General features: G+C 41.9%; 2 protein-coding genes across 3 annotated transcripts; both read right to left on the bottom strand.

Annotated features, from left to right (window-relative positions):
- Positions 1-3: 3 nt before the first annotated feature.
- ogal (O-GlcNAcase like) lies at positions 4-7,570 on the bottom strand. The gene is made up of 17 exons (XM_006790680.3): positions 7,194-7,570; positions 6,977-7,028; positions 6,539-6,636; positions 5,623-5,753; positions 5,180-5,351; positions 4,966-5,064; positions 4,721-4,860; positions 4,482-4,626; positions 3,845-3,943; positions 3,500-3,756; positions 3,253-3,427; positions 2,710-2,795; positions 2,067-2,159; positions 1,893-1,981; positions 1,422-1,542; positions 1,203-1,332; positions 4-463 (listed from the first exon to the last, which is right to left on the bottom strand). Exons 1-17 carry the CDS (start codon positions 7,264-7,266, stop codon positions 327-329), a joined length of 2,097 nt encoding a protein of 698 aa, XP_006790743.2. The 5' UTR covers positions 7,267-7,570; the 3' UTR covers positions 4-326.
- A 3,157-nt stretch (positions 7,571-10,727) lies between these two features.
- Positions 10,728-21,097, bottom strand: LOC102794899 (uncharacterized). 2 transcript variants are annotated; one of them, XM_087842022.1, is made up of 11 exons: positions 20,999-21,097; positions 18,764-18,868; positions 18,523-18,678; positions 16,535-18,218; positions 15,622-15,675; positions 14,756-15,533; positions 14,480-14,683; positions 14,219-14,279; positions 14,012-14,133; positions 13,769-13,920; positions 10,728-11,676 (listed from the first exon to the last, which is right to left on the bottom strand). In XM_087842022.1, exons 1-11 carry the CDS (start codon positions 21,092-21,094, stop codon positions 11,576-11,578), a joined length of 3,513 nt encoding a protein of 1,170 aa, XP_087698148.1. In that variant the 5' UTR covers positions 21,095-21,097; the 3' UTR covers positions 10,728-11,575. The 2 variants fall into 2 exon arrangements, with proteins under 2 accessions (XP_087698148.1, XP_087698147.1); XM_087842021.1 differs by having other exon boundaries at positions 14,219-14,282.
- Between the last annotated feature and the right edge of the window lie 6,599 nt (positions 21,098-27,696).

The raw sequence follows: 27,696 nt of genomic DNA on the forward strand, positions 1-27,696 counted from the left end.
ATGTTGCATTTGCTGTGGTATTTCGTTGCATTTATTTAACTTGATTAAATCAACAAATTCATCTAAAAAATACCTATACATTTTACAGTTTCATGTCTACAAAATCAATAGTAACGCATTACACTTTTCACTATACATTAGTTCGTATTCAGATTTAATCAGGCCTTTCAAAGACTTGGCAATGGGTGCAGGATCACACCGATTAACCGCCTAACGTGAAAACATTTTGAATCAGTTTAACATGCTCCAAAGTTAGCGATTGGTCACATAGCAGATGTTTATCTCCTCATTTCAAACCTGAGGAAAGTACTCATGAGCAGTCTTTTTCACAGGCTCGTTGCCATTACAAGGATGTCTTGCGGTAGCCCGTCCATCTGTACGAGTTTGAAGGAGCCCAGTTTGGAATAAAAGTCGAGCATCCTCCGATTGCTCTGCCTCAACTCACAAAAGGCTCCTCTGGACCCTGAAAGGAAAACAACAATGGTAACTTTGGAGTTTTGTAATAAAAGGAGCAGTAAAAGCTTTATGTGAAGTATTCCACAGATGCAAATATCCTGACACTAACTTTATAATTAGGTATATATGGGGGTGTTAAAAGGAGACCATTATGCTTTTCCTGACTTTCTTTCATACATACACTGTTAGAATGGTGGATACACACAATCTTGGAACGCATTTCAAATCATAAGGTCAGCATGTGTAAAAGTAACCCCTGTGAGCTAACAGCGTGGGCTTCAACCTGCTCAAAACACTCAGTTTCCTACAGATTCTCTTTATGATGTTGGTGACTGCATGCATCCCTAGTATGGTCGTCAAAGCCCCACCTATCTCCTGCTTAAACTTTCTTTCTGAGTGGGGCAGCCAATCAGAAGAAAGTTGCCTTAAATTGAGGGTAGCTTTAAAGACAAGAGGAGCTAAATGTCTTATTTCATACAGGATGAACTGAAACACAGCATAAGATTATTATGAACTGTGATTCAAGCAAAGCCACTCTACTGGAACCCAAGAACAAACACGTGGAGTTGGAAAAGACCATAACAGGGCCCTTAAACAGCAAAGCAGCTTATATTATAAACATCTATAGATATAGAATGATATTGCTCCCCCATGTGGTTAATTTTCTGCCTCATAAACCTCAACATGTGCAGTTAGATGAGCTTCATCCAGAACGATCAAGTTCACAGTGTGAAATCTTGACCTACCACTGCTCCTGATGGAGGACAACAGCTGACCAATCATGCGCTTGGCTGGAGAAGGATCAGTGACCCGAGGGAGCATTTCCAGAGCAATCACTGAGGGGAACTCTTCAAACACTGAACCACTTACTGCCCTCTGGAGTTTGGAAATAGAATACAGTCAAGTGACAGCATTTATGGTTATACTGCATTCTAGAAAAGATTTCACATTTTGCTTTGAATCACCTGGATCTTGGCTGCAGCTGGTTTGGCATCAGTGAGGGCCAGTGCATAACCACACAGCCCGAGGTCATCCTCCAGGATAAGACCACAGAGAGGGGAAGGACAGATTTCACCTGCTGACAGGCTGCAATGCCCCAGGGAAAAAAAATAAGATGAAGAGGAAGATCACATTCACAGAAGAAAAAAGGTTTATCATCCCAAGTAATTTAAAGTGCGTTTTAACAATACACCCGCTGTATATAAAAGATTGCTGTAGCCATCGTGACATCACTTGTTACCATCTTGGTGTTTTGAAAATAGACATTCAAAGTGAGGGGCGGTTTTTCCTGAGAACTCGAGGAGTGATGCATGCTTCCTGCTTGTGCAACTTGTGAATCACGCGGACTTTTAATAACGAGGACCACAGTTTCCAAAAATCAACATGAGGAAAGTGGTTAGTGAGGTCACATCACTAACAGAGTAGCTGACTCTTACCTGTCGCTGATAAGTGGAGACTGAGCCATCAGAGCAGAGTGGCCTCCTCCTGCTTTCTGCATCTCCCTGAAAATCCTTTCTACCTCTGGCTAGAAAGAAAAAGAAATACTCCATAACAACACTCCTAAATTTTAATCGAGAGAAAACTAAACCACTGATGATCAGCATCTTCACCTTGTCCTCAGGGCAGTAAGGTCGTATGCAGTAAACTGCTGTCATGGGAGGATGTCTGAACAGGTCTCTGTTTCCATGTCCTGGCAGCATTCTCTGTTGTGCGGAAGAAAACAGACACCATAAACCCAAAGTTTAAAAATCAGGTGGATCTAGCATCACAAGGTGGTGCTTATATAGTATGCACTACAGATGGATGGTAACGTTAAACATGAAAACAATAAAATAAACGTTTGTGCACATAATCACTGTAGCCAGAAGCTCAGACATCAGATTGCTTTTGGTTTCACAGACAGTTTTTGTTTTTAGTTGTTTTTTTTTTTTTTAACTCTTGGACCTTGATGATGTCAAGGCACACAGCACTGGAGTCCCCGCCCACCTTTATGAAGGGCAGCCAATCAAATGAAAGCTGGCTTGAAGGAAGAGGATATAAAGCAGCTTGTTTGAGACAGTAGAAGAACCAAGGAGCTGCACTCAGTATAAGATAAAGATGCATTATTTTGATCTGTGAATAATGCAAAGCTACTCTAGTGGAGTGCAAAAATAAAATATGGAGCACAAAATATCAGCTGGAGGCCCTGCCTTGTTACTGATTATTATCACTGCTGTGATTTTATATAACAACTCACTGCACTGCTTTGTTTACCTGGAATTCTCCAGACAGGCCTCCTCTGAAGCCCCAAGGTTCAGGATCATCGTTCAATAACTGGGCTGAGGGTTGGCTGTGGCCTCCTGTGGAAGGCAACACACAACAAAATATTAAAAGCTACAGTAAGCAGCTTCAGTTCACACTTTCACGCCTCATTTAACCAAAGCATAATCACTTCTTTTAAAAAGATGGAAGGATTAATCATCGAGCTGATAATCTAAATGCAGTTCCCTGCTGATTTTCATGGCTGCTGCAGTTTTTGTTTGGAAAAAAAATGCTTACAAGCTCATCTCTTATTACAGGTAACAGTGGGAGCAGAAAATCACACAAACTGAAAGAGGTACTCCAGCATTTCTTAGTTTCAGAATTCTTCAAAGAATTCAAGAAATATTTGTTTATATAGATGTAAATTTGAGTTTATTGTTGTTTATCAAGTGTTATTTTGTCCATATTGTGATATGGAAATTTTTGCTACTAAGGGGTCTGCGACGTCTTTCAGTGTTGGTTTGCAATATGAGTGGAATATATTCGTTTTCTCACCTAGTGTTTTCACGTAGGCTCGAGCCAGACCGACCCCACTCTTGATGTCACAGATGTAGTTGTACAGATCGTACAGGATGCTGCGGTTCGGGGCATTTGACAGGCGGTTGAACATCTGCACCACTGCCTCACACATGTTATCGAACTGCTGGGCTCTTGAGCACCACTCTGCTGTCTGAAAAAACAGAAAACAGCTGTAGGAGGACAACATGTAGAAAAATGATCTGCGTTTGTATATAAATACTACCTTGTCTGTCTCTGCAGCTGCTGCCTGACTTTGGTTTTTGAGCCAGTCCAGCTCCTGCAGCATGACCCTGGCTGTGGTACCGTGTTCGTAGGGCAGATAGAAGAGGTCTGACAGCAGCTTCAGGTCATCCAGGGTCAGAGGCTCAGCTGTGTACAATGGGTTCTCCCCGGGACCAGGAACGTAGGGGCTCTCACCCATGTCTGTCTGCATGGGCTCCTCTTCTGATGACTCTTTCTTCAGGCGAGGATGACAAGGGCCTGGAAGCACAGACATACCGTGTATTAAAGTGACAACCACCCGTTCATGTCTTTTAATATCATTAAACCATATTTAATAAGACTCTACCTCCTGGTTGATCTGTGCTCATGAACTCCTCCAGCCAGTCAGTGAGGGCCAGATTCAGGGCTTTCTGTGGGCTGTAGCAAGGATCCTGCTCTTCATCACCTGGAGGTGAAGGTCAGAGAAAGTGAGACAAGGTTTAAGCTCCGTGACCTCACAGACAGCATGGAGTGGATTCCAGCAAACACAACGACAACGCTGACAGCATTTCCTGTCAAAACTGGAAAAAAAAATCGGCACCATAAATAGATGTTGATGTTGCTTCCACAGACAACAGTGATTCAGGCGGGGTGGGCCTTATGAAGCAAAAAATACTATTCAAAATATTCCAAAAAGTGCATGTTTTTCTTTTTAAATATGACGTCTGACTGTCATGACGTGGTTGTTGGTGTCAGGCAGGCTGAAGTACTCTTTGTGGAAAAAAGGAAAAGAAAAAACCTTGTTGATGCCAGTGAGAAAGGCCAGACTGTTGGCTTTGAGCACTTCTGAAAGCATCAAGAGCAGGTTGGGTTCACTATATTATGGTTGCAAATTACTTCCTACACAGTTGCCGAATGCACTTGAGGGTAGTCCTGTAATGTTTTACCTTCTACAAAAGACAAAAAAAAATGCATTTATTAAATCATGACTAACAGAAACTCACCCATCTCCACATCCCTCGGTGCTCCTTCGGCAGGTGCTTTACACCATGTCGCCAGAGTGTGAATGGCCACGAAATTTGGGTAAAACTCACAGTTGGGATTTGTGAGCACTCCTTTCAGTTTTGGGATCAGATCAGTGGGTCTATCCTTTTTGAAAAAAACAATAATATATAGACACCGGAGTCATACTGGTACATACACACAATCTAACACTGTTAAAATAAAGAAGAGAAAAAATAACCTTATAGGGTCCAAGGAAAAGCCTTTGGGGATCATAATCATTGGCATGAATGTTGTCCCAGATGACTGGTGCCCTCTTCAGGACTGAGGATACCTCCTCTATGGATTCAACTGAGATTTTGTGGGATACTACCTTTGGACCTAAATAAATGGAAAAAAAAAAAAGTAAAAACAAATGAATAATTAACCTTTGGGAAATTCAAGATCATGGAAACAGGTTCAGGCTCTGGCTGAGTGTAATCTTACCAGTCCACAGTACGTCAATGCCAGGCAGGAGCTTCTCTCCCACCGTGTTCAGGTACGAGGACTGGGTTACACTGGGCGTACAGAAGGCAGCACAGTAATCTGAAGATAAAGAGTGAATCATTAAGAAACTGTTAGAATAATGTGTATTATTTTCTACCACAACGCTCCCTGTTTAACTGGACTGTAACTGGACTGGACTGTTTTGCTGTCTGACCTGTAGGACAAAAGAGGAAGACTTCGGGCTCTCCTAAGTGCATGTACACCTCGTTAGTGATGGCCACCTGAGCGTGGGCGAAGGAGCTGAAAGCCTGCTTGTCAGCTGGACACATCTCAGTCTCGATGTCGTCAAAGAGTAAAGAGAAAGACCTGCAGCCAAACTCCTTGACCTAAGGAACAAATGTAATTTCCGTCAGTGAACAGGGTCAAGTGAAAGTTAGCACCGCTTTGCTTACAGCCAATGACATAAAAAAGGCTATTCCACCTAGAATTACACCAGCCTCTGTATAATTTTACTACCCCACTTTAAATGCATCCATTTTACTGCTAAGTGATGTGCTGTCCAAACCCTCGGAGAGCCACAAAGTGAGATACAACCAATTATAAATTATATTATATTTTTTCCTGCTGCACCCATCACCTCTGCTTCCAAAGTCCTACCTGATCTAGTTTCCTCTTCAGGGCAGCCACTTCTTTAGGGTTGGAGAAAGTAATGTCCAGACCGGGTGAGATTGCATAGACGAACTCGACATCGTGCTGTTTCGCTGCTGATATCAGGCTCATTAGTTGTTCTATGAAAAGAAAAAGGGAGAAAGAACAAATGCTATTTGATGATGCAGTTACCAAATTCTGTTAATGATCCCTTTACTTCCCATCAATGAACAAATTTAAAACAAAGAGTTGAAGTGACATGGTTTAACCTTAGATTTAGCTACTTTTGTCTCTGCAGGGAATCTTTACGAGCATATACAGGTGGGTCTGAAGTCCACTGACTTGATGAGGGGTCATCAAAGACATGATAGTTTGAAAAAGGTTAAACATCAAATCGTCTTCACTGCACTTCAGACTGTAATTCTTTTGATAACATCTAGACAGTCGACCCAAAGACACTTTAAACACGTCTGAGGAGATAACAATGAGTCGTAAAAGGATGAGTTCAGAAGAGCTGACAACTGCAAAATGACCAAACTTTTATCATTTTATGTGTTTTAATTTACTTTTATTGTTTGGGGCTCAATTTATAACCAGAGTTTTGAACGACTATTGAATGAAGACTCAGATATGCACACGTAAATTGAAACACATTGTTTCAGTTTCATTGCAGTTAACTGGATGTTGCAAATTAGTAAGTTGTTTAACATACTGAGGAGGAAATATAGTACAGATTTTTTATTTAAATGGGCATTTGTTAAGGTAGCGGACTATGCATGGAGGCACAACTGCTCTGCTAATAAATCAGGGAATTAGTCAGTGTTACTTTTAAAATTAAAGACAGGTGCAACTGAATTTCATCTGCTTCCAAGACCAGAAAGATTTTTGTGGTTTTGAATTATGAATGTGATACGGTGAGACTCACCGGCCTCCTCAGCAGCGTACAAGTCTCTCCAGTACATCCTGTGTTTGTAATCATCCTTGGGGGCGTACAGGTATGTGTTCAAACCCCACTTCTGTTCCCTGCAAAACCAAAACATTATGCCAGAGGTTAGAAATTCTCAGTGCAACATTTTTAAATGTTGGTGCGCATCCTGATCACAATAAAAGCTTTTAGTAATAACAGAAAATAACAACCGAAATTGCCAGTGTAAGAGAAACTGTGGTAAAATCAATGCAAATCACTTGCATGTCATTTCATTCATGCAAATGATTCAGCGCAACTGTAGTTTTGGATATTTAAAAAATAAATAAATACATGAATGTGAATACAGCTATATTACATATGTCAAAAGCAGCTGCTGCTGTTATTACTTTCAGGAATGGGTTCATCATTTCCAGTTCTTCGCTTGGTGCCACATACCTCTTAAACAGCTCTGTTCTTTGCTCCATAGTCCACGGCCGCCCATAAAAGCCTGTAACAAGCAAAGGTCGACTTACAAAACGCGTCATCTTACCAAAAGTGACCAATGCATGATTGATTAATCAGATGCATTTTAAAGCGGGTAGCTGGAAGCATTTAAGAACCTGTAATCTAGTGGAGCCGCGGTGTTTGGGCCCCTGATTCCGGGTCTGCTCACCTTCTACTACGCCGCTGATGAAGCGCCCAGTCCCGGTGACGGGCTGTCGCTTGGTACTGTCCGGTTTCGACATGTTTTCCTGTAATATTCAGTCTCTTCCTGCTTTTTGACTTTAACAATGCTCAGTCTGCAGCCCCAGCTGTGACACGGCGATACTGACAGTCATGCTTCTGCACGCCAACCTTTGAATTGATTCGCATTTATTGCACCTTATTCTCACGCTTGCGCAGTAACAGTCGGGTTAAACACCTGCAGCATTGCGCAACATCGCGCTAACGCCAATAAATGTCCAAAGCTGTAAATGGTCGAAACAGAATCGCAGCTATTGTTTGGTGCGGATAACTGAAGTTCAGCTCATATTCAGACGCATGTGTCTGACTACCGGGTGGACGTCTTAAAGGGACAGCGTGCCCACAACTTAAAGGGACAACACACCAAAAAAAAAAACCAAGCAGGATGCCACAGGAGTTCAGTATCTTCTACTAACTTTTACAGTTTTAATTTCAACATAGTTTGTTAAGTTAGTTTCGAGAAGGTTTTTCTTTCTTTTTTTTGCTTCGTTTTAGTTTTTATTCTCTAATTTTTTTTATTTTATAGCTTAGGTTTTATTAGATTTTAGTATTTATAAATTATAGAAATATAATAATTATATTTCTATAATTTAGTCTTCTTAATTATAGAAATATGTAACAAGCAACCTTATTAAGTACACCTGTCCAGCAGCTGCTTGTAAAGTTGGGTGAATCGATCCAAGCATCAATACCAAAGCTGGTCTTGGTGTCTAACGTGACAGGATCTATATTTTGTTTCTATCTTTGAAGTTCAGCATGTAGCCCACTAAAGAGTTTTAAATAAATGGTTTTACTCTTCTTCTTCTTTTTTTTAATGAAAAACATCTAACTCAAGATATGAACAACGTCTGAAACTTTCTGTGTTGATTGTCACATCTATTTTATTTACAGCCTATAAGACATTTACAGATTGACCCAAAGTGATTTAGAGAAAGGCACATTTATATTCCAGGTAAAGCAGAAAGAGTGAAAGGTGTGGTTTTTGTATTAATCAATAATTATTGTGGATAGTAAAAATCACCTACCCTTAATATGTGTTCAGAATTTGCACATCAGTGATCCCATAAATCATGACACAATGCTGGCACATTGATAAGCTGCGTTTATAGATTAAAAGTATCTGTATCGGTACCGCTATTGGTAGTACTGACCCTGTATTTACTTGGTATCAGATTGATACCAAAATTTGTAGTATTCCACAGCAGTTTATGTAAATGGCCAATCACACTGCAGAAAATCAATGCATTTAGGCCTCTAGACACAATCAAGGCAACCCTCTGAAGTTCAGACTGAGCAACAGTTCAAACATGGCTGGTTGTGCCAGAAGTGCTGGTAATTTTTCCCACACAAACACCTGGAGGGTTTAGAGGAGGGGTCGGCAACCTGCGGCTCCAGAGCCGCATGCGGCTCTTTAGTCCTTATACTGCGGCTCCGCGTGGTTTGGGAAAATAAATTAGTATTTAGCTGAAGTGTATTTTATTTATGTTAGTTCTTTTTAACTTGTAGTTCTAAATTGGAAGATTATTGTGATATTGAAATATAAAAATAAAATTATATTCTATTATTTTTTCATCGCTCAAAATAAGAGTCACACTCGCGGTCGCGGAAGCCGGTGTACCCGCCGAAACGCCGTGCATTTATCGAGACTTTCGACCCCAGGCAGGCCAATTATAGATCTTCGGATCCACATTATGTCAGCAGCAGCTATTCTCCACCGTGAACTATGTTAAAGACAAACACCGCTCACGCCTGACAGATGACAGCTTACAGTCCTGCGTAAACTGACTTCGTACAGCCCCGATTAGCAGACGCTGTGCGCAGAGGTTCGGGACCATAAGTCTTATTGTAAACATATCACGGCAGACCGACGAAGTTTGCATGAACACGCTTTTCAGCATCTATTTATTGACCACTTTTCACACACGGTTGCTGTACGCATACAGCCGGCTGTAGCTTTTCACCTCACAGCCCGACATACACCACCAACAACACAACAGCACAGATAGCGCAGACGTAAAGGCAGCGAGGCGTGATTGCGGGTGTCGCTCAGGTGCGTCCGCCTCCCCTGCAGCGGCGCTGCAGACCACGCCCCGCCGCACGCATTAACCTGGTAAATACATATTTAGGCAGAATTTTGCAAATATCTATTTTTAATTTTTCAGCAGCATAGTGCTTTTTTACCAATTATTTTTTAAAAGTCAGGTCAAGGCTCCAACAGCCCAAAGGCGATATAAGGGTGGTGGCTGACAACAGTTTTTGTTTGCTACATGGATCATTTTAGTTCAGCTCGGTGTCTTTCCTTTTGTTATATTTCTTTAAGAGTTCAAAATGTGTTAATTACATAAATAAAATGTAATTTTCTCTGTAGCACTTCAAGGATTTCACAAGCAACACACCTTAGTTGTTCACACAAAGCATAAAGGTAAAAAACAATATATACAGTGTTATCTTCATTTTAGATGTCAAAAAGTATTTGCGGCTCCCAGTGTTTTCTTTTGCGTGGAAACCGAGTCCAAATGGCTCTTTGGGTGTAAAAGGTTGCAGACCCCTGGTTTAGAGGGATGCTCTCTTGGTGAAAATGCCTTATTGAATGCAAAAGTCAGCGGAGGATGGCCAAAAATAACAGTTTGTTACAACCAAGGTATGCAGAAGAGCATCTCTGAACAGACAACCTGTTGAACTTAGGTGGGCTACAGCAGCAGAAGACCACGGCAGCACCACTCCTGTCAACTCAAAGAACAGGAAACCGAGGTTACAGTTAGTAGGGAAACACAAAAATGGGAAAATAGAAGACTGAGAAAATGTTACCCGATCTGATGAGTCTCAATTTCTGCTGTAATATTCAGATGGTAGCGTCAGAATTTGGCATGAAAGCAGCAAGTCTTGTATCAATGACAGGATGGATCAATGGCCTTATATCACACTCCCTTATCTTTTCTGAGGCACAAATTGCAGTTCTTCTTGGTAGTTAATTACTGAAATAAACTGCCTGGATCTTTGCATATAAATCAGCACACTCTTAGGAGATCACCCAAAGAACTCCCACTCCCTCTCCTGAGTGTGTGGTTTTGCGAATGAATCATCAGGCTAATTTTACTTTTGTCCACAAAATTGCTGGCCCTAGTTTTTTGAAGCCAGGAGAGGATTTTGTGGCGGCGGAAACGAAGTCTAATCCTAAGTACTGTGATGATGTTAAGATATTTGAACAGTCTATAACAGTAAAAACACCTTCGGGAGCTCAAAATCTCAATATATCAAGTCTCCACAGATAACCGGTGCTTTCTAGTGATTCTAGATGTAGATTTTTTTTAATATGCCATGCTGCAGTCCAGAATCACAGGTTTGAATCAGAGGTTTTTTATGGACTTTTGGGGTCACTGCATAGACCAAAAGAATCACTTGTGTGGGCCCACGGGAAATCATTAAATTATCAGAAATAAATTTCACACTTGATGACAATCACTTGAAAATTCAACAGGTTATGATTTTAATTGTCAACCAACAATTAAGGAGACCCCCCTGAAAAACATAGCAGCCAGATTAATGCACAAGATGAAACTGAGGTAATACAGTGTGGTTACAGCCATAAACATTGTTTATTCTATATAAAGAGCAATATATCACACCCTTTATTTCAAGCTCACCAATGGAAAGTAAAGCAGTGGAGCAAACCACTGTCTGCCACAATTATCTGGATCTGGTTCAACATCAATATGATGTCACCCAATTTTTCTTGTTTAGGTTTGGTTTACGTTTGTGAAGATATAATCCTAAATGTCTAATAAACTACTAGAACAGATCCAAATGTGGACCTACTGGAAAAGTGAACCCCTTCTACATTAGTCCAAGCCCTCAAAAACGTTCATTTAAATCAGTCCAGAACAGCAAAGAAACACAAATCAACACAATAACAAAAGCTCCTTGTCAGAGGAAAATATCTACATGAAAATATCTAATCACTCAAATTATCCCAAGTAAACAGAAAAACAATAAATTGCCTTTGTTTCATATACAAACTTTTCTCAGTGCTCTGGAATGCCATAAAAACCTTGTCTCACATCAAGTGCTACATGTCAACTTTGCACACGAATAACTGCATGCATACAAGTGCTACATATTTGTACATATAAACTGTACACATAAAAACCTTCATGCATTTACAATATAGTTTAGCAAAACATGAAAACTCATAACAAATTTTTCCCATGCCAGTATGAGCACAATGCTCTGAGGTTTGTGGAAAACCCCCCCAAAGCAAACGCTTCCATCTTTTCTTCCAGGTTTGTGCTGCCGTTCGTCCTCTCGGCTCTGCTACGTCTTTAATCCTCTCTGAGCCTGCTTCAGCAACGAATCAAAGTCGAGGTCCTCAAACTTGGTCCTGGAAGGAGACGCTTCTGCGTCTCTGTTTGCATCTGAGAAAGAGAGGGATGTGCACATGTTCACTGCTGTGTTCAACAAGGTGAGGAGGGTGTCCGCGATGTGTATTACAGTATAGTGTGAGAGCACTGTAGCAAATACAGCTTTTGTGAAGCTTCAAAATTTCCGTTTATGATAACACTGTTGCACTGTAACTCTTGACCGGCAGTGACACTGGCCCTTAATCCAAGTGCTTCATCTGTCTGCGGAGGCTGCGTTATACCCACTCTGCCCTCCTTCCCTCTCAGCCTGTCTGTGTGGCCATTCTTTTCTATGGGCACTGGAGAGGATGTGTGCCCTCTACAAAAGTCAATAGGGATTAGTTGCTGGGTGGCTCTCCTCCCTGAAGCCTGGAATGTTTATTTTAAACCAAACAGCCCTTCTAAGAAATACTAGAGCTGCAGATGCACCTTCACCTTTACGAGGTGCCTCGGCCACAAAACGTTAGAAAATCACTCATCTAATCGATTTATAACTTACACTAGTTACATCATCATCCTTCAACTTTCTGATTAAGGTTTTCAGCTGTACACAGCGGTGCTGTTGGAGCGCTCTATTCTCACAGAAGTGAGGGGACTGTCATGATAGACTCGAATCGAACATGCTAGTCCTGCTGGGAAGTCATGAGGTGTTTTAGCAGTTGGTTTCTGTTTGTAATGAAACAGATTAAATGTGTACAATTATCATATATGACACCAATTTTAATTCCCAACCCAAAGAGATGACCCACACTGTACGGGTTGGGACACCTCTGGGGTGGCATCTTTGGCTCTGCAATTAGAGAGCAAAAACAAAAGGTGTTGGGTATAAACTAGGGCTGTTTGATATAAGATATATATTGGATGGTGATATAAAAACGTCTATTGTTTCATTTTACACTATTGTTTGTTTTGTGGTGTCGCAAAAAAAACTGTTTATGGCAAAAAAAATTTCATCGTTTTGATGGTCACTGTAGTGGCTATATTAATTTCTTAAAGTTCTCTCTTTCTCTTATATTTAATATAACCACACTACGGACGGACAAGCGCCTGTTTTTATGCGTTGTGATTAGCAACAACGACGGTAACACCATCGGGTGTCCACTTGTTTATGTTCCACATAAACCTTTCACAATAAAGCTCAAGATCCTGTTGAGACTTTTCAAAATAAACTGAATCACGTGAAAGAGCAGATTATTTACGGATGAGAAGTAAAAAATAAACCTTAGACTCAAACGTTAGAACAGGCTTTTCCCCGCAGCACGCCGTGTAATAAATACTCACAAAGAAAACGGCGGCTGTTACAACTTATGTCTAAAAATGTATCGTTTCATGCATCGGTTAAAACACTCGACTCCAGCTACATGACGCGCAGCTGGAAACACTTCCCGCAAGTCGAGCTGCCCGAGATTCACAGAATTTACAGAAAATGTTACATTTTTGTGATTTATATCGTTATCGGACGATAGAATTCTTATCGGGATATGAGATTCTGGTCATATTGCACAGCCCTAGTATAAACCTCCTTTTTCCTGTGCTGAACATCTCAGCCTCATGTCTGAACGAGTACTGTGGTTTCTTTCTTTTTTTTAAATGCCCGAGAGCAACTTTCAATTTTAATCTGTTGGATTTAGTCACAATGTCACATCTCTACCACTTCAATTATTTTTTTTGGTTGTCTGGCTACATTTAATATGATTTCATTCAACTTCTTTTTTTCCCTTATTCTGGTAGAATAAACCAAGCGTGTTTCAGCCTGTCCATTCTCACACATTATTATAAGGCCGGGCTTTTATTCCCTTGCGGACGCCACAGATGAGTAGTTGTTCTTATTATATTTGTAGACCTTAGCTTGAAGCCTGCATGTGCTGCTGGCGCTCTTATACTGTGCAGAATACACAGTATACTGTCTGTACAGTCATAACAAATTGAAGGATACAGCGTGTGTAGGTTCACCTGCTGTTTCATAACACAGTGGTTTTTAGGGCAATTTTTTTAAGTCTTCTTCAGAGAAATTTTTTTTTTTTTTTTTTTTTTTTATCGGTTTGTCCGGTAACTCTCTCCTTTCACTATAGTGTAGTGTTTGTCTTGGCTGGCTTGTTAGACCTACCGAGATCCGTGTAGTTTGTATTACAAAACTGCCTTCTTCCACCAAAGCAGATGTCAAAGGGCAGCTCATCAGGTTGCCGTAGTTTCCCACCATTATCGATGGCTGCGAAAGCATCTTCCATGTTGTAGAAAGTAACGAAGGCATAGTGGTCACTGTGGGAACCAAAGATGTTGAGTTTAATGGTGACCCATTTCACTGTAAAGCCAATAAAAAACGTGTTAAACTGTAATGGTGCATGCTTACCCCCTATCTCTGAAGTGAAGTGACACACACTCCACCTCTCCAAACTGAGAGAAGCGTTCTCTCAGTTCATCGTGAGTCATGGACTTGCGGATGCGGCCGACGTACACCACCCGGCGCTCGTCCTGTGTGAAAGAATTAAATGCGATATAGTTACCGCCCACTGGAAAAGTAAAAAAAAAATCAGTACATCAGATGATTTTTACTCACTATGGCTTTCAGTTTCTGAATCCTTATCTCGTGCTCTCTCCTGAGCTTCCTGGACTCTCTGCTGCTGCACGGACGAAGAAAATGGAGAGTGAGATTTTGCTCCCACTGAATGTGTCAGTTATCGCATAAAATCAGGGGCAACGAGAAGTCAGTGCGATTGTTCCTTATGTCAAAAGTTCGCACTAGTTCTCTTTGGAAGTTAGCAGTGACTGCACTGTATCTGAACTGGATGGTTACAGCTCATCAACAATATTCACTGACCTGCAAAAGTCTCTCCACCGCTTACGGCATATTTGTGGAGATGGCGACCGGGACCGGGATGTGGACCGGGACCAAGATCTGGACCGTGATCTGCTGTATCTTGGTGTGCAGCACCCTGACCTGTACCGCCGAGGAGGGGATCGGGACACGGAGCAAGAGGGGGACGATGAACACGAGCTGCTCTCTGAACGCTTGCGATGGAGCCTGCAAGATCAACATATTGTAGCCACAAAAGGCAAAAGCTCAGGCTGAACGTGAATGATAGAAGATGAGTACCTTAATCTTTTTGGAGAGCGAGATGCAGAGCTGGATGAGGAAGAAGAAGAGGACCGGGAGCTGGAGCTTGAGTCGGACCGTGGTGATCTTCTCCTGTATCTCCTCTTCTCTCTGCCTCTGACAGGAGGGCTGGGTGGAGGTGTCGGGAAGGTGCATGGAGCGGTCTTGTCTTCACTCCTCCCACGATCTTCTTTGGCAGCACAGTCTGCAAACTGCAGAGCTCTGTCTGTGGTCTCTGATCTGGCCTTGGGCTGATTGAACTGATGCTGCAGCACAGACTGTGTTTTAACAGTTGTAATCTGGTTCTTCTCTTCACCTGCAGCTTGCGAGCCCTGGGTCATCACATGGTGCTCATTTGTGGTTTGAGAAGCATCCTTGAGTAAAGGAGGCTTAGCTCTGCTACGCTGAGAAGCATTTACAGGAGAATGATCTACAGAGCCGCAGTAATCGTGATCGGCAGATACGTGCGCAAACATGTGAGAAGAAGCAAGAGCTGCAGCTGACTCTGACTGAGTTGTGTGAGTCTTCCTAGACGGCAGAGGACGGGGGTCAATTATCTGAATAGCCTTGGATGGAGGATTTTTCCGTCTTGCAGGCTGCTTAGTGCTCAGAATGATTTCAGTGCTGAGGGGCTCAGGGATATCCACAACCTCCAACACTTGGAGTTTCTGACTTTCTGCAGTGCTTAAAGATTCAAGTGGTCCCACAGAGGACATCGCCGTTAATGAAGCAGCACGAACAAGCGCGGGCTCGTTCTCACAAACTCTCTCTTCTTTAGCTGGAGGAGGAAAAATAAAAAGAGGTTATGTATCACAGGACGCGAGCCTCCATTAGTACACCGCTGCTAGTAATCTGACAAAATTCACCTTGTGTTTCCTCAAACTGCTCCAACAAGCTGGTCAGATCAGTCGCTTCAATTCCTGATGAAGGAAAGAACAAACGTGAAAAGACCGCTTTGGAAGACGCTCGCCTTTAGTTCTCTCTCACTCCTATCATCATCACATTTAACTCAAAATAATAACAACACCATGTAAGCTCAAAATCCTTGGGCTTTCTTATTAATATGTTCTTTGACAGTGGTTCTTAACCTTGTTGGAGGTACCGAACCCCACCAGTTTCATATGCGCATTCACTGAACCCCTCTTTAGTGAAAAATAAAATGTGATTTTTTTCAAATTCAAGACATAGATATGTTTTTTATTGGTGCACAAAATGAGCCGTGCATGTCACGGTGGAGGCTCTGCCGAACCCCTGAGACCGACTCACCGAACCCCCAGGGTTCGATCGAACCCAGGTTAAGAACCACTGTTCTATGAGAAAACAGTAAAAATGAAGATTGAATCTTCTAGTATGCAGAGTTTATCACAAATCTACCATCTTCTTATCTTCTTTGGACAGCCTTTAACTTTGCATGCGTCTCCTGTCTGCACACCTGTCTCCACGTCATCGTCACACACAAGTTTTACCAGTTTTTCCTGGCAGTTCGCAACATGTTCCTTTCCTGCTTTCGTTGTGGAAAGCAAACAGCTTATAAGTGCTCTACTGCCGCACTGTGGCGATCGCAACATCGTATATACTAGCAAGAAAGGAGAAAGTATGCTTCCTGGCACAAAACATAAAAAATAGCTGTTGTTTTAAATCAGGCATATTTTGCCTTTGAAAATGTTTTCCTCAGATTCCAGTCTTCAAGTCGAGCTAACTGGCTGCTTCTACATTTATTTCACAGTCGATCAACTTCTGTATATTTCCTAAAATGTGAAACTACTCCTTTGTGTTTACCTGAGTCAGCTGTTGCTCCCTGCACTCTGCACCTGGATTGAGGAGGCGGTGGTTCCTCAGGAGGACTCATACTGTGGGTTAGGACCTCGGTTACTGCTCCAGAATCTATGTGAGAGAGGGGCTGACTGAAATGTGGGCTGACAGAGGAACATTTTACTGGTCTCTGTGCGTCAGGACTTGGTGCCTGTGGAGTTTCTGGTAAGTGCTGGGGTCCTTTGGGTGGGCTCAGACTGCATTTTTGAAAGTGTGATTTTATGCCCTGTGAGTTTTCTTGTTCCTGAGAGATATAGGAATCATCTGCTATTTCACTAAATGCTGTCTTCGTATCCTGAAGCGGTGCAATGCTCTCTTGGCTATAATCTTTGATTAGAGGGGACACCTGGGGATTTAGCTCTGAGGAAAATGTCTGTCTCTGAAGAGGTGAAGCTGAGGATTCAGTGTGGAGTTCTTGAGGCTGTCTGTTGCTCTGCAGGCTTGAATCCCTGGACAGAAACTCCACTTTAGGTGCTGATGAAGAGTTGGAAGTGGATTGTGATGCTGCCTGAAGAACTGGCAGGGAAAGGAGGACAGGATTTGGAGGGTCACTACTAAGTATTGTTGGCTTCTTCACTGGACTTTTCTGGCTTTCATGAAGAATGTCCGGCAGTGGACTGGCAGGCGAGAGGACTTTGGATTCAGTCCTTTGGTGATTTAGTCTGCTGTGACTTACATAAGTGGAAGATTTGGCTTCTGAGGAGTGAAGCTTGCGTGGTGAAGAGGCAAGATGGGATGACTTGAGATCAGGTTTACGGGGGTCTGGGTAGTGATGCGGCATCTTAGGTTTGCTGCCGTTTTGTTTCTGCAAACAGAGGATGGGGGTCAGCTCCTTAGGGGGCTCAGGAACAGAAGGCCACTTGGTAGTGTAGTTCCCCTGTTTCTCTACCAGGGGTTGTCTCTTCTGGCGCAGCTGTCTGTACTGTTGGAGGCTGAGTGATCTGGCCTTTGTCTGAGCTTTAGGCTGCTGGTCCTCAGTTTTGTTATAATTCACCTCCGAGGATGTTGCTGAGGCTTCAATTGCTGGATTTTCAAGTGTGTTTGTGCTGTTCAGTGGAAGTGACTCACTTTCACTAGTGTGGCAATTTGTGGGATTGCTCTCATTTAATCCATTTTCCGATTCATCCAATGAAGCCACTCGAACGGGGCCAAAGCTCACTCTTTTCTTCCCTTTGGATGGGGGTGATCTGGAGTTTCCATTCAACAGCACGCTCTTCAGGACTTGCCCGCTATCTCTTCTTTCACCTACCTCATCTCGCATCTTGGTCTCTCTTACAGGCGCCTCGTCATCAGATACTACGTTTATCTCTTCATCACTGTCTCCAGTTGGTCTTTCGTACTTCCACACCTCTTCCTGGGAGAATATGGTGGGATGTGTCCTCGGCTGATCCCCTTCCTCCACACGGAGCTTCAGACAGTAGGGATGCATGAGCTTCACCAGGCTGACGAGAGAAGTCGAGGTAAAAACCTCGACTTCGGCATCTGCCTTTTTATTTTTGGGATGAAACATCTGGCCTTGTAGCTTAAACATCTGTGACAGACCGCTTTTCTCTAGTTTGCCCTCCTTGCCTTTCTCCCCATCACTGTGAGTTGTGGATGCTGTAGTTGGTGTTTTAGATCTTGGTCTAAGTCTCTGAGCAAACGATGATCCCTATTAAAAATGAGAGAGAGGAGTCTCAAAATCTGCAACTGCTGCGAGTAACATGTCACTTCCTTCCTACCTAAACATATGTTACCATGGTGATCTAAAAGAGCTGAAGTTGTGACGCCGAAAAATCTTTATTTTATTTACAGACACCTCACTAACACACTAATCCTGCTTTGTAAATTTCCACTTTAGCTGATCATCATTCGTTTCATGATGAAACAGTCGAAACGCTTCTCCTACTTCTTCTCTGATTACTAGAACGGACTGTGGACAATACATGTAATTCTTTATTCTAGTTTCTACTCACCACGGTGTTGTCCCTGTACTCTGCCTGGCTGAGGAACTTGGTGTCTGGCAGGGTGTCGAAAGGAGACAGAGTCCTGCCGTCATCCTCCACACAATCCAGCATCTCAGTCAGGGCGGACAGCAGGCGCTCGCTTTCTTCCTCAGCTCTGCTCTTGCACTGAAGCGAGAACGCCAAATCAAAATACATACACAGCCAGTGTGACTGAGTGAAATCATTTAGATGAATCTGCTTTGACTCTGACCTCCGATGCAACAGTGGAGTCTTCCAAGATGGCCAGGATGGAGTGATCCACACAGGACTGTGTGTCCATGTCCACGCCTTCCACACCTGCCCTGCTCAGGACTGGCTGTAAACACAGGCATGACACTTCCATGTCCATGTTATACTGATTTGCATGCACACACATTAGTATATTTACACCTCCTGCTTAATAAAAAAACAAAAAACCCAAAACACCCATTTCCCTGGGTGTGACCAAAAGATCAGGAAGCATGACTCTAACTCCAGAGCGAAAACAGGAAGTCCCAGTTCTGACAAAAGTTCAAAAAATTGTGATCAGATCTGATACTTGAATTGTGTTTAAAAAGCGAGTACTTGTCTATCACACATAAACCCATACTCACTTATGTATCGTCCTAAATGAAATGCTGTTCTTACAGAACATGATAGTTTGATTGCTTACTGCACTCAGCACTATCTGTAGCATTAGAGCAGCTGAATGGTGGTGCAGCTAAGTTGTTTATTAGTTTGTGGAATACAGCGGTTGTGACTAAAATATTAAGATTGTCCATAATGTTGTCCATTTCAGGGTTTAACATAACCAACATCTCAATGATTGTGGGCCAGTGAAAAAAAGTGCATCACATGGACAATAGTAATGGACCACATCTCTTAATCTTCAGGTTCAGTCCTTCTGCCAAAGGTGCAGAAAATCAAGTATCTAGCGAAACATTTACAAACATTCGTGAAGAACAGTTTGCTGTAAAGAGCTTAATGAATTTGAGTGAGCTGCTATAATAGGATGCAAACCTTTAACAACTCAGTTTGTGACATTTCTCCTCTCCTAGATTTTCCACAATCAACTGTAAATGGTATTACTGCAGAGTAGAAGCATTTAGGAACTTAGCTCAGCCACGTAGTGTCAGACCACATAAAGTTACAGAGCGGGTCGCTGAGGTGCACAGGGCACAAAAGTCTCACGTGCTCTGCTGACTCAGTAACTCCACAGCACCAAACCTCCTCTGGCATTAACATCAGCACCAGAACGTCCACCAGCAGCTTCATGGTTTTGGTTTTTATGCCAGAGCACTTACTGTAAGTTTCATTTGTAGGTGTACCAGTACTTTTGTCCATATTTCATGAGTGTTTTTCTTACATCATTATTCACAAAATAAATTTTTTTTAAAATTGCATATTTGGATAGTTTAAACATAAATGAAGCCATCCTTAACCACTCCCACCCACCGCCTCATTACTATACAACGAATAGCTCAATCAAGAAGCTGGTGAAAGGAAAGGTGGCTGTGTTACGTTGGATACTGGGTCTAATAATTTGACCTAAGAAACCCATTAAAATACTATTTATCTTTTAAAGATTTAAATCTGTGACAGCACACTTATAACTCACTGAGAAGCAGGAGTGCGCATCTTTGGTTTAATAGTATTTCATGTTATTAACAAACTTTGCCTATTTTTTGTGGCCGCTGTTTAAAAGACCCCTGCAACTATTTTAGGGTCTAAATGTGATTATGTGGCTCATGCTATTAAATCAAGAACTGTGCTGGGGGGTTAATACATATACTATAACTAAACACAAAGAGGAGCGGACACTCAGTCAGACAGCAAAGGATTTTCTCTTAAAGGAAAGAACAGGAAAGCGAAACCTCAGTTTTTAAGATCAAGTTGTGATGAATGAGTAGGAAGCCGGCTAAGGCCCTAGAGGCGGGTGTAACATCTGTACAGCACCTCTGGGAAGTGAAGCAGCTCTCATTTCCTGCACTCCTCTAACCAAGCATTTGCTTGACAGGGCAGCGGTTCATTTCTGTGCCTGGAAATATGTTAAAATTAGGCTTCCGGCAATCATGCAAGGACAGCAGCTGAGGGATAGTTGAGGGAAGTAAAGCAGCGTGGGTCGTACGGAGGGCGCTGCCTTATCTGAACATCTCGTACCTTCGCGGGAACTCACCGGCTTCCCTCCGTTTAAACGTCTAAACTAATAAACATCAAACTAGACACGAACAGCATCATTAACTAGCTTGTCATTTAGCATTTCCCGCATCCAAACCGTCCAAATGACAGGCGGATCGATCCGCTCCTTGATCACTACCTGAGTAGTACTACGAGCTCGTTTCAGCCACGTGTCGTTATTCGCGCATGTGGCCTCGAGCGCAGGGGAAACACGCCCGACTAATGCACCGAAACCCGCCACTATGCGAAGTATTTTATGACCGATGAGCTAAAGTGAGGAAACCGGTACCTCGTTGGGGGTGTTGCTGGCCATAAAGTCGCTGTTGCCGGCATTTACTTCCCCGTCTTTCCCCCTCCACCGCGCCGCCATCTTGCTTCTCCACATGGTCCGCTGGCAGGCCGGAGGGAGACACGTGGTCACCGGTTGGAAGCGCGCGAAAAGCACTGATCTGAGATCGGATTTAACTCCGTTAATCAGAGCGAGGACGCGAGTAGAAATCAGATCCCAGGTCAGCTATCTGCTCGTCACGTTTCTCATTGATTATTAATTAGTTTTAGCTTAAAAAATAGTTTTAGTGACCCACAAAGCGAGACGAATTAGGGACAAATAAAGGAAGCATGTTTTGAAAATGAAAGGTAAAATAAAAGGCAGCTTAATAAAGGAATCGTTTTTCTTTTCTTTTTACAGGATCGTATTCAGAAGCACTTAAATGTTTCTGGACTGCTTTCATTCCCAATTATAATCAATTCAACCAAATAAGTAAAAATTAACTTATTAAAAGTTGATTCTTGTTACAGGTTTAAAAATTTCATTCATTAGTTATTGCTCAAAGAGACACCTTGTGGCGGAAGAGTCTTGTTACAGATGTTGTGTACAAATATAGATATAAGTGATAGAAAATGTGAACTCTATAAAAAAACAAGTTATAAAACCAATACACTCAAAGTGAAATGTTAAATTAAAATAAATTATTCTAATATGAATATAAGTGAAATATATAAAATATACCTGATTCACATCAGTATCTATCTAGTGAAGTATCTAGCAAAGTGAAAACACTATTCAGGATTTCTGGCTCTTTAACTGATACCTTTCTTCTTCTTAATTTGTTCCTGAGGTTTTGCATTAAGATTTCATGAGGTACCCTACCACTGCTGTAAGAAGACCCACCCTCACAGCCTCCACAGTCTGGCCTCGCTGCTCTTCTTGCTCCCTGCTGGCTCTGGAGAAAAGATCTCACTTTGTGCAGAGAAGGACACATGCCACACAAATATGTATAATTTATAAAGTAGCATTTTAGCGAAATAAAGGCAGAAACAGTCGGATACAGCTCAGGCTGCCTGACATTTGTTTGAATCTGTTTTATGGCATGAAGCTTTGATGGAGAGAGCACTAATGGTGTAAGTGGGAGTTATCTTCTAGTGCTTTATTATCGCTGGTGTTATAATTGCTGAGAGTGTGGTAAAAATATCAGTGCAAATGTTTGGCATCAGCAGCTTCATAAAATGTTAGATACCATAATAAGCTAATGGTGACTGTAACCTCCTGGTTTCTGCCCCATCTACAAAACGGACTAACTGATTGTGCGCATGTTCAGACATCACAATATTTGCTTTGCCAGTACTTTCCGTTAGAGATTAACAACAGTTTTACTAACTTGTTTAACTTGAAATGGGACCTTTGTGAGCTCCAGTTTTTCCAGTTTAGTCTTCACATGGACTCGAGGTCACAGAAAGCTTTAAATGAGTTTGATTGATTGTATTTATTGCTTGTTACTCATATAGTTCGGTGTGATTGGTGCTTTGTTTTGTTTCTTTCCTCTTCATCTTGTGCAGCTCCACATCATGTTAAGTCATATATGAGAAATTGTTATTATACGTCTGAGTAATAAATACAACTGCTCAAATCAGTATTTTCAGCTGTGGTTGATTACATTTGCATATTCAGTACATCAACTATGTGCTTTCCTCTTGTTTCCTTTTCTATTTACTGTTACACTTTGTCTCTATTTGATTATAAAGTTGAGCCAATCATTGCTTAATCATTTCTGCAGGAGCTGAAGAGTTTGCTTGGTTTTGATCTACCAACAGATTGTTGTCTGTTTGTTGCTTCTGTCTGCACCATAACCAGATGAGGCTGACCGTCAGTAGTTATAATGTCTCCCCATTTTGCGTGAGTCTTCACCTGCATGTGATGGCAAATACACGAAGCTTCAGACTCTGATCAGGTGTGGCTATATTATATTAGATTTTTAGTTTATTAAGGAACTCCCTCATCTGTCTGACTCTGCCAGCCATTTGCCTCATTGCATGTGAATAAGCTGAGAAGAGGAAATGAAATAAAGAGACCTGGACTCTTATTACCTAATAAATATTAAGCTTTAAAAATAGAGATCTTTATTCACTTTTTTATTCACTTTATTCACCTGGTTAGCACTAAGTGCAGGATTTAACACAAAGGTCTTTTGTAAATGTAAATGTTAGATCTCCACCAGGTGAGAAGAAGCTAAACGCCCACCCATCCAAGTGCTGAACTAACTCACAAAACCTATGCGACGAAGCACGCTATGAGCTTTTCATAACTGACTGGATATTTTACGTAAAGGAGATCCAGTGGTTTTAAGATAAACTGCCTAATTATTCGTCTCTGTACAAGCCAGAGGAGAGATATGCAGCTGAAGGTCAAAGTTGTTGTGCACACATCAGATCCTTTTTTAAAAATTGTGCACAAGTTGTCATGCTGTATTTCCTTGAGAGTGTGATGCTAATTCTTCTAACATATTATCCCAATAGAGCACCATCTCTCCCAGACTGCAGGCTTGCTTGTGTTTTCCAGAATTTCCAAAAATAGAGTGAGAGGCAGGTTTCAGCTATCAGACTCCTGTTCGTGGAACCGGCTCCCAGTTTGGCTGCAGGAAACAGACACCCTCACTACTTTCAAAATGGGGCTTCAGCTGTCTTTTTCTTTAAATAAAGCTTATATTTAGGGCTCAATCTGGTGACTGTAAACCATTTTTAACTATGCTGCTATAGACTCAGACTGCTGGAGGATTTCCCATAATGTACTGAGAAGTTATTTTCACTCCCCAATGTGTTTATTGTTTGTGGTCTCTCTGTGCTCTTGTTTTTTCTCACCTCTTATTCTTGTCAATCAACAACAACAACAACCACAAGTTGCATGTAGATGCTCCTCCCTGAGCTTGGTTCTGCTGGAGGTCTGTTCCTGCTTGCTCACAGGGGATCACCTGATCGTTGGGATTGCCCCTCTGATATAAGAGAAGCTTTACTTGCAATAAAAAGCACCTTGAGATTACTTTAGTTGGTGATCTGATGCTAAATCAATAAAACAGAATTAAACTGAAATCAGCTGAATTGAATACTCAGCATAATGAAAGTCAGACAGATTAATTTTATAGCATTAATTTTACACTTTTATGTGACTGACATAATTTAGGTCCTGGCTATTTAAATATATTTCAGGGAGAAATATCTCATGTTCCTAGTTTTGGGTCATGGAGGTGGAAATATTCCACTGCTGCAATGTATTTCCCCCACTAGATGGTGATATTGTACACCTGCTATTACGTTCCACTCGTTCTTTTGTTTTCTATTGGATATCAGAAGTTGTGAATCAGTTCATTCTCAACTCCATACCAGCCACCTACAGTTAAAGCTATTTAAATTGCCATAGGCATTTGCATTATAAATGTCAAGGTTGTTCACCTTTCTGTTTGTGCTATCTCGTATTATCTTGTCTTTTTTTTTCCTGTGGAGGACTGTGGATGTGTCTGTCCTGTTATCTTGTGCATACCAGGAAGGAGCTGACCTTTCTGCTGAATGTCATGGTGGAGTCAATGGCTGCACCAGATTAGCAGGGAGGAAAAATGTACTCTCTGATATACAATTTTAACAGGGTACCACACATAGCCTGCTCATTTATAAGTCTGCCCGATATGTACCCATACTGTACGTCATGTCTACCTTGCAGTCTGCTCAGCTTGTCGCCTGTTTCCCACTCTTTTTGTTGCTTTATATAGTTTAATCCCCTGTCTGCTTCTGTTCTGTTGCTTCGGGTCTCTTCAGCTGCCACACACCGACGACCTCCCACCTCATCTTCCACAACTCTTGAAACACATTACTGCCTGAAATGGGGCCAAAACATCCTCCAGTCTCCAGTGTGAGTGTGTTCAGGAGTGTGCAGAGGCAAGTGTTTGTGTGTGTGTGTGTGTGTGTGTCAGGAGAGGCAGTTCTGTGTAAGTGGGTCACCTTACTGCCGCATCCAGCGCACAGCCACCCTGCCAGTATATGTCCCCACAATCACGAACACCCACATTTAACCCACTCTTCACACACCACATGCCCCCACTTTTATCCTTTTTCTTCTTCATTTTTTTTTTATCCCTTTTTAAATGTATTCCTTAAAAATAAGGGAAATATAAAATTCACTCACTAAGTTATTTTATGTGCCAGCCTTCACTTTCATTTTTGGTGGGAAGAAAAGCTCTCCTGCTTTTCTTTCATGCCTCATCTGTCCTGTACTTCTCATCTTTTCCTCACTCTTGACCTGCAGGAAGACTCCCACGGTGCTCTTTTGGCATGTTTGAATTTTTAAAGAACCCGTGAGGTCTAAGGAGTCGGGTATAAGCTTTCCTTTATCACTCTAACTCACACTTGCTGCATTTCTCTGTGTGTGTGTGTTTGTCTATATGACTTCCAGTCGTCTTGGCTGCTCGGTCATGCAATGTTTTACGTGCCTCTTATGTGACCTTTCAAATATTGTGTAACACTGGGAGCAGTGTGTTATAAAAAGGCAAAAGCACTCTGATCTTTAACTTGACACCTTCTCTATGGGGGAAAAGCAGGACACACAGGCATTACTTTGGAGACTGCTGAGTTGGGGAGCTCTGTTGCTTTCGTCCTCGTTTGATTTTTTTTTTTTCTTCTTTGCTTCAAGTAAGTCTTCTTTTTTCTTTGCTTTCAAAGCAGAGTGGAGGAATGCCCTCCCACATGGTTCAGAGAACATCTGTTAGTGAGAAATGAAGGCCTGAGAGAGAAAGAGAAGGAGGGGGAGGTGGTGCAAGGGGACTTACATTAATACAGAAGACGAAAGGAGGTGAAGAAAGAACAGGAGAGCATGCGGAGAGGTGGAAAGGGGAGGAGGGAGAGTGACAAGACCTCAGCTGGGGGAGACCACCCTTTCTGCAGATCAGCAGAGGTGAGACTATCCAGAGGTATCCGAGAGATAGTGACTTACAGGTGCACATGTTTCCGTGCACGTATGCATACAAACACACTCGGCATGGTAACAGAAACCTACATCAATAATGTAGCTGAGAGAAACAGGATGCAGTTTCTGCCTTACATAAGAGTTTACAGACGGCTGGCTCGCTCAGAACAGCCTCTTTCATTCTCTGCTTTGCCCTCAGGCTGGATGCACACAAGATTTCTTGAGCTAATTAACCACCACATTTGCCTTCCAAACAACTTTAACAGATAACTATGCAGCAACAAAGGCATGAGAGTGGCACTAAAGCCATTTTTAACTTCAGTCTACTGACTTTAGGTGATTTGTTTTACTCTCTAGAGCAAAATTTTTCAGCAGCGCTTCTGTAGCTGCTAATTTGCTGGTTCCTACATTATTAAAGTATTGCAACAGGCTTGTTTCTAACAGGCATGACTAATGACCTGGGAAATGAACTTTTGTCTTTGCTGCTGCGCACATACTGATTATAGTCAAACCTGGCAGCACCTAAGCGCGTGGCGTGTTTAATCCAGGTCACAGAGGGTCACAGAGACATGATAGAGGTTCAGTAGGACTTGGTATATTAATGTTTGATGGGCTATATCCTGTGAGGTAAAGCAGAACAAGTCAAAATCTACTTGAGCATTTTCTAAGATGGCAAACATTACATCAGCTTTACACGAGTATGTTAGCAGCATACTGACTTCAGCTACTGTTAAACGTATTCCAACAACATTTTTAATACTTTTTAAGTAATGCGACACAAATAAGAAACTGTTGCTGTTGCTGTAACACACTCTTTAACCTATATTTGAAAAAGAACGGGCAATTTTAGTTTTTCGTTTAGGGGTGGCTGTAGCTGAGGACGTAGTCCAGGTTATCCGCTAATAGGAACTAAGCTCGATTCCTGGCTGCTCCAGTCTGCGTGCCGAAATATCCTTGGGCAAGATACTGCTTTCATGAGAGTGTGAATATGTGTGAATGCTAGATAAAAAGCACTTCTATAGAAAAAAAGCGCTTGCACAAATGGGTGAATGAGACTTGCTGTATTAGGGCCTTTGAGTGCCCAAGTACAAGTGGGCCTGTTAAGTAGGTCAGTTAATAAGCTGACTTATTGAGGAAGAACTCAACATACATACAAGCAGAGCAGTACAAGTCTAAACCAGTTGTGCATACAATTATTTAGAACTTCACTAAACAAACCTAAAGTTTTTTGTAAATCCAGAGAGTGAAACAGAAATAAAGTATAGTGCTGATGTGGGAGAGTGTGAAACCATAAATCTGTATGTTGGATTTATGAGGGTGATGAAGATTAACAACCTGTTATTTCAGTCGTGGGGCTGTGAAAATCACCATCACAGGAGCATTTCTGGCAACTTCATCAGTTTTGTTCCTCTTGTGGTGTCAGCTTGGGAATTCCTGATATACCTGCTGTATGCTACCTGCTGTGCACCACACACAGAGTCAGCAAAATGTTGACCGCCTAGAGAAACTTCCCTCAAGAGCTGTCGGGCATCACGGGGGAGCAAAAAAAAATGATTAAATATTAAGCTAGCATTCATCAGGTGGACAAAAAAACAAACAAACACACAAACAAAAAAACATTTCAAATGAACATTAGTGCTGCTTTGCATCTTTGGGGTGCATAAATTGGCAACTGCTTGCTGATGCATTAGCTATAACAAGTTATTGAAGTGATAATTTGTCAATATTGTTTTTGGCTTCCGCCAAATAATCAGTTAATG

This window comes from Neolamprologus brichardi, chromosome 6 (assembly GCF_056152115.1).
Source record: "Neolamprologus brichardi isolate AB-2024 chromosome 6, ASM5615211v1, whole genome shotgun sequence".
Classification (NCBI taxonomy): domain Eukaryota; kingdom Metazoa; phylum Chordata; class Actinopteri; order Cichliformes; family Cichlidae; genus Neolamprologus; species Neolamprologus brichardi.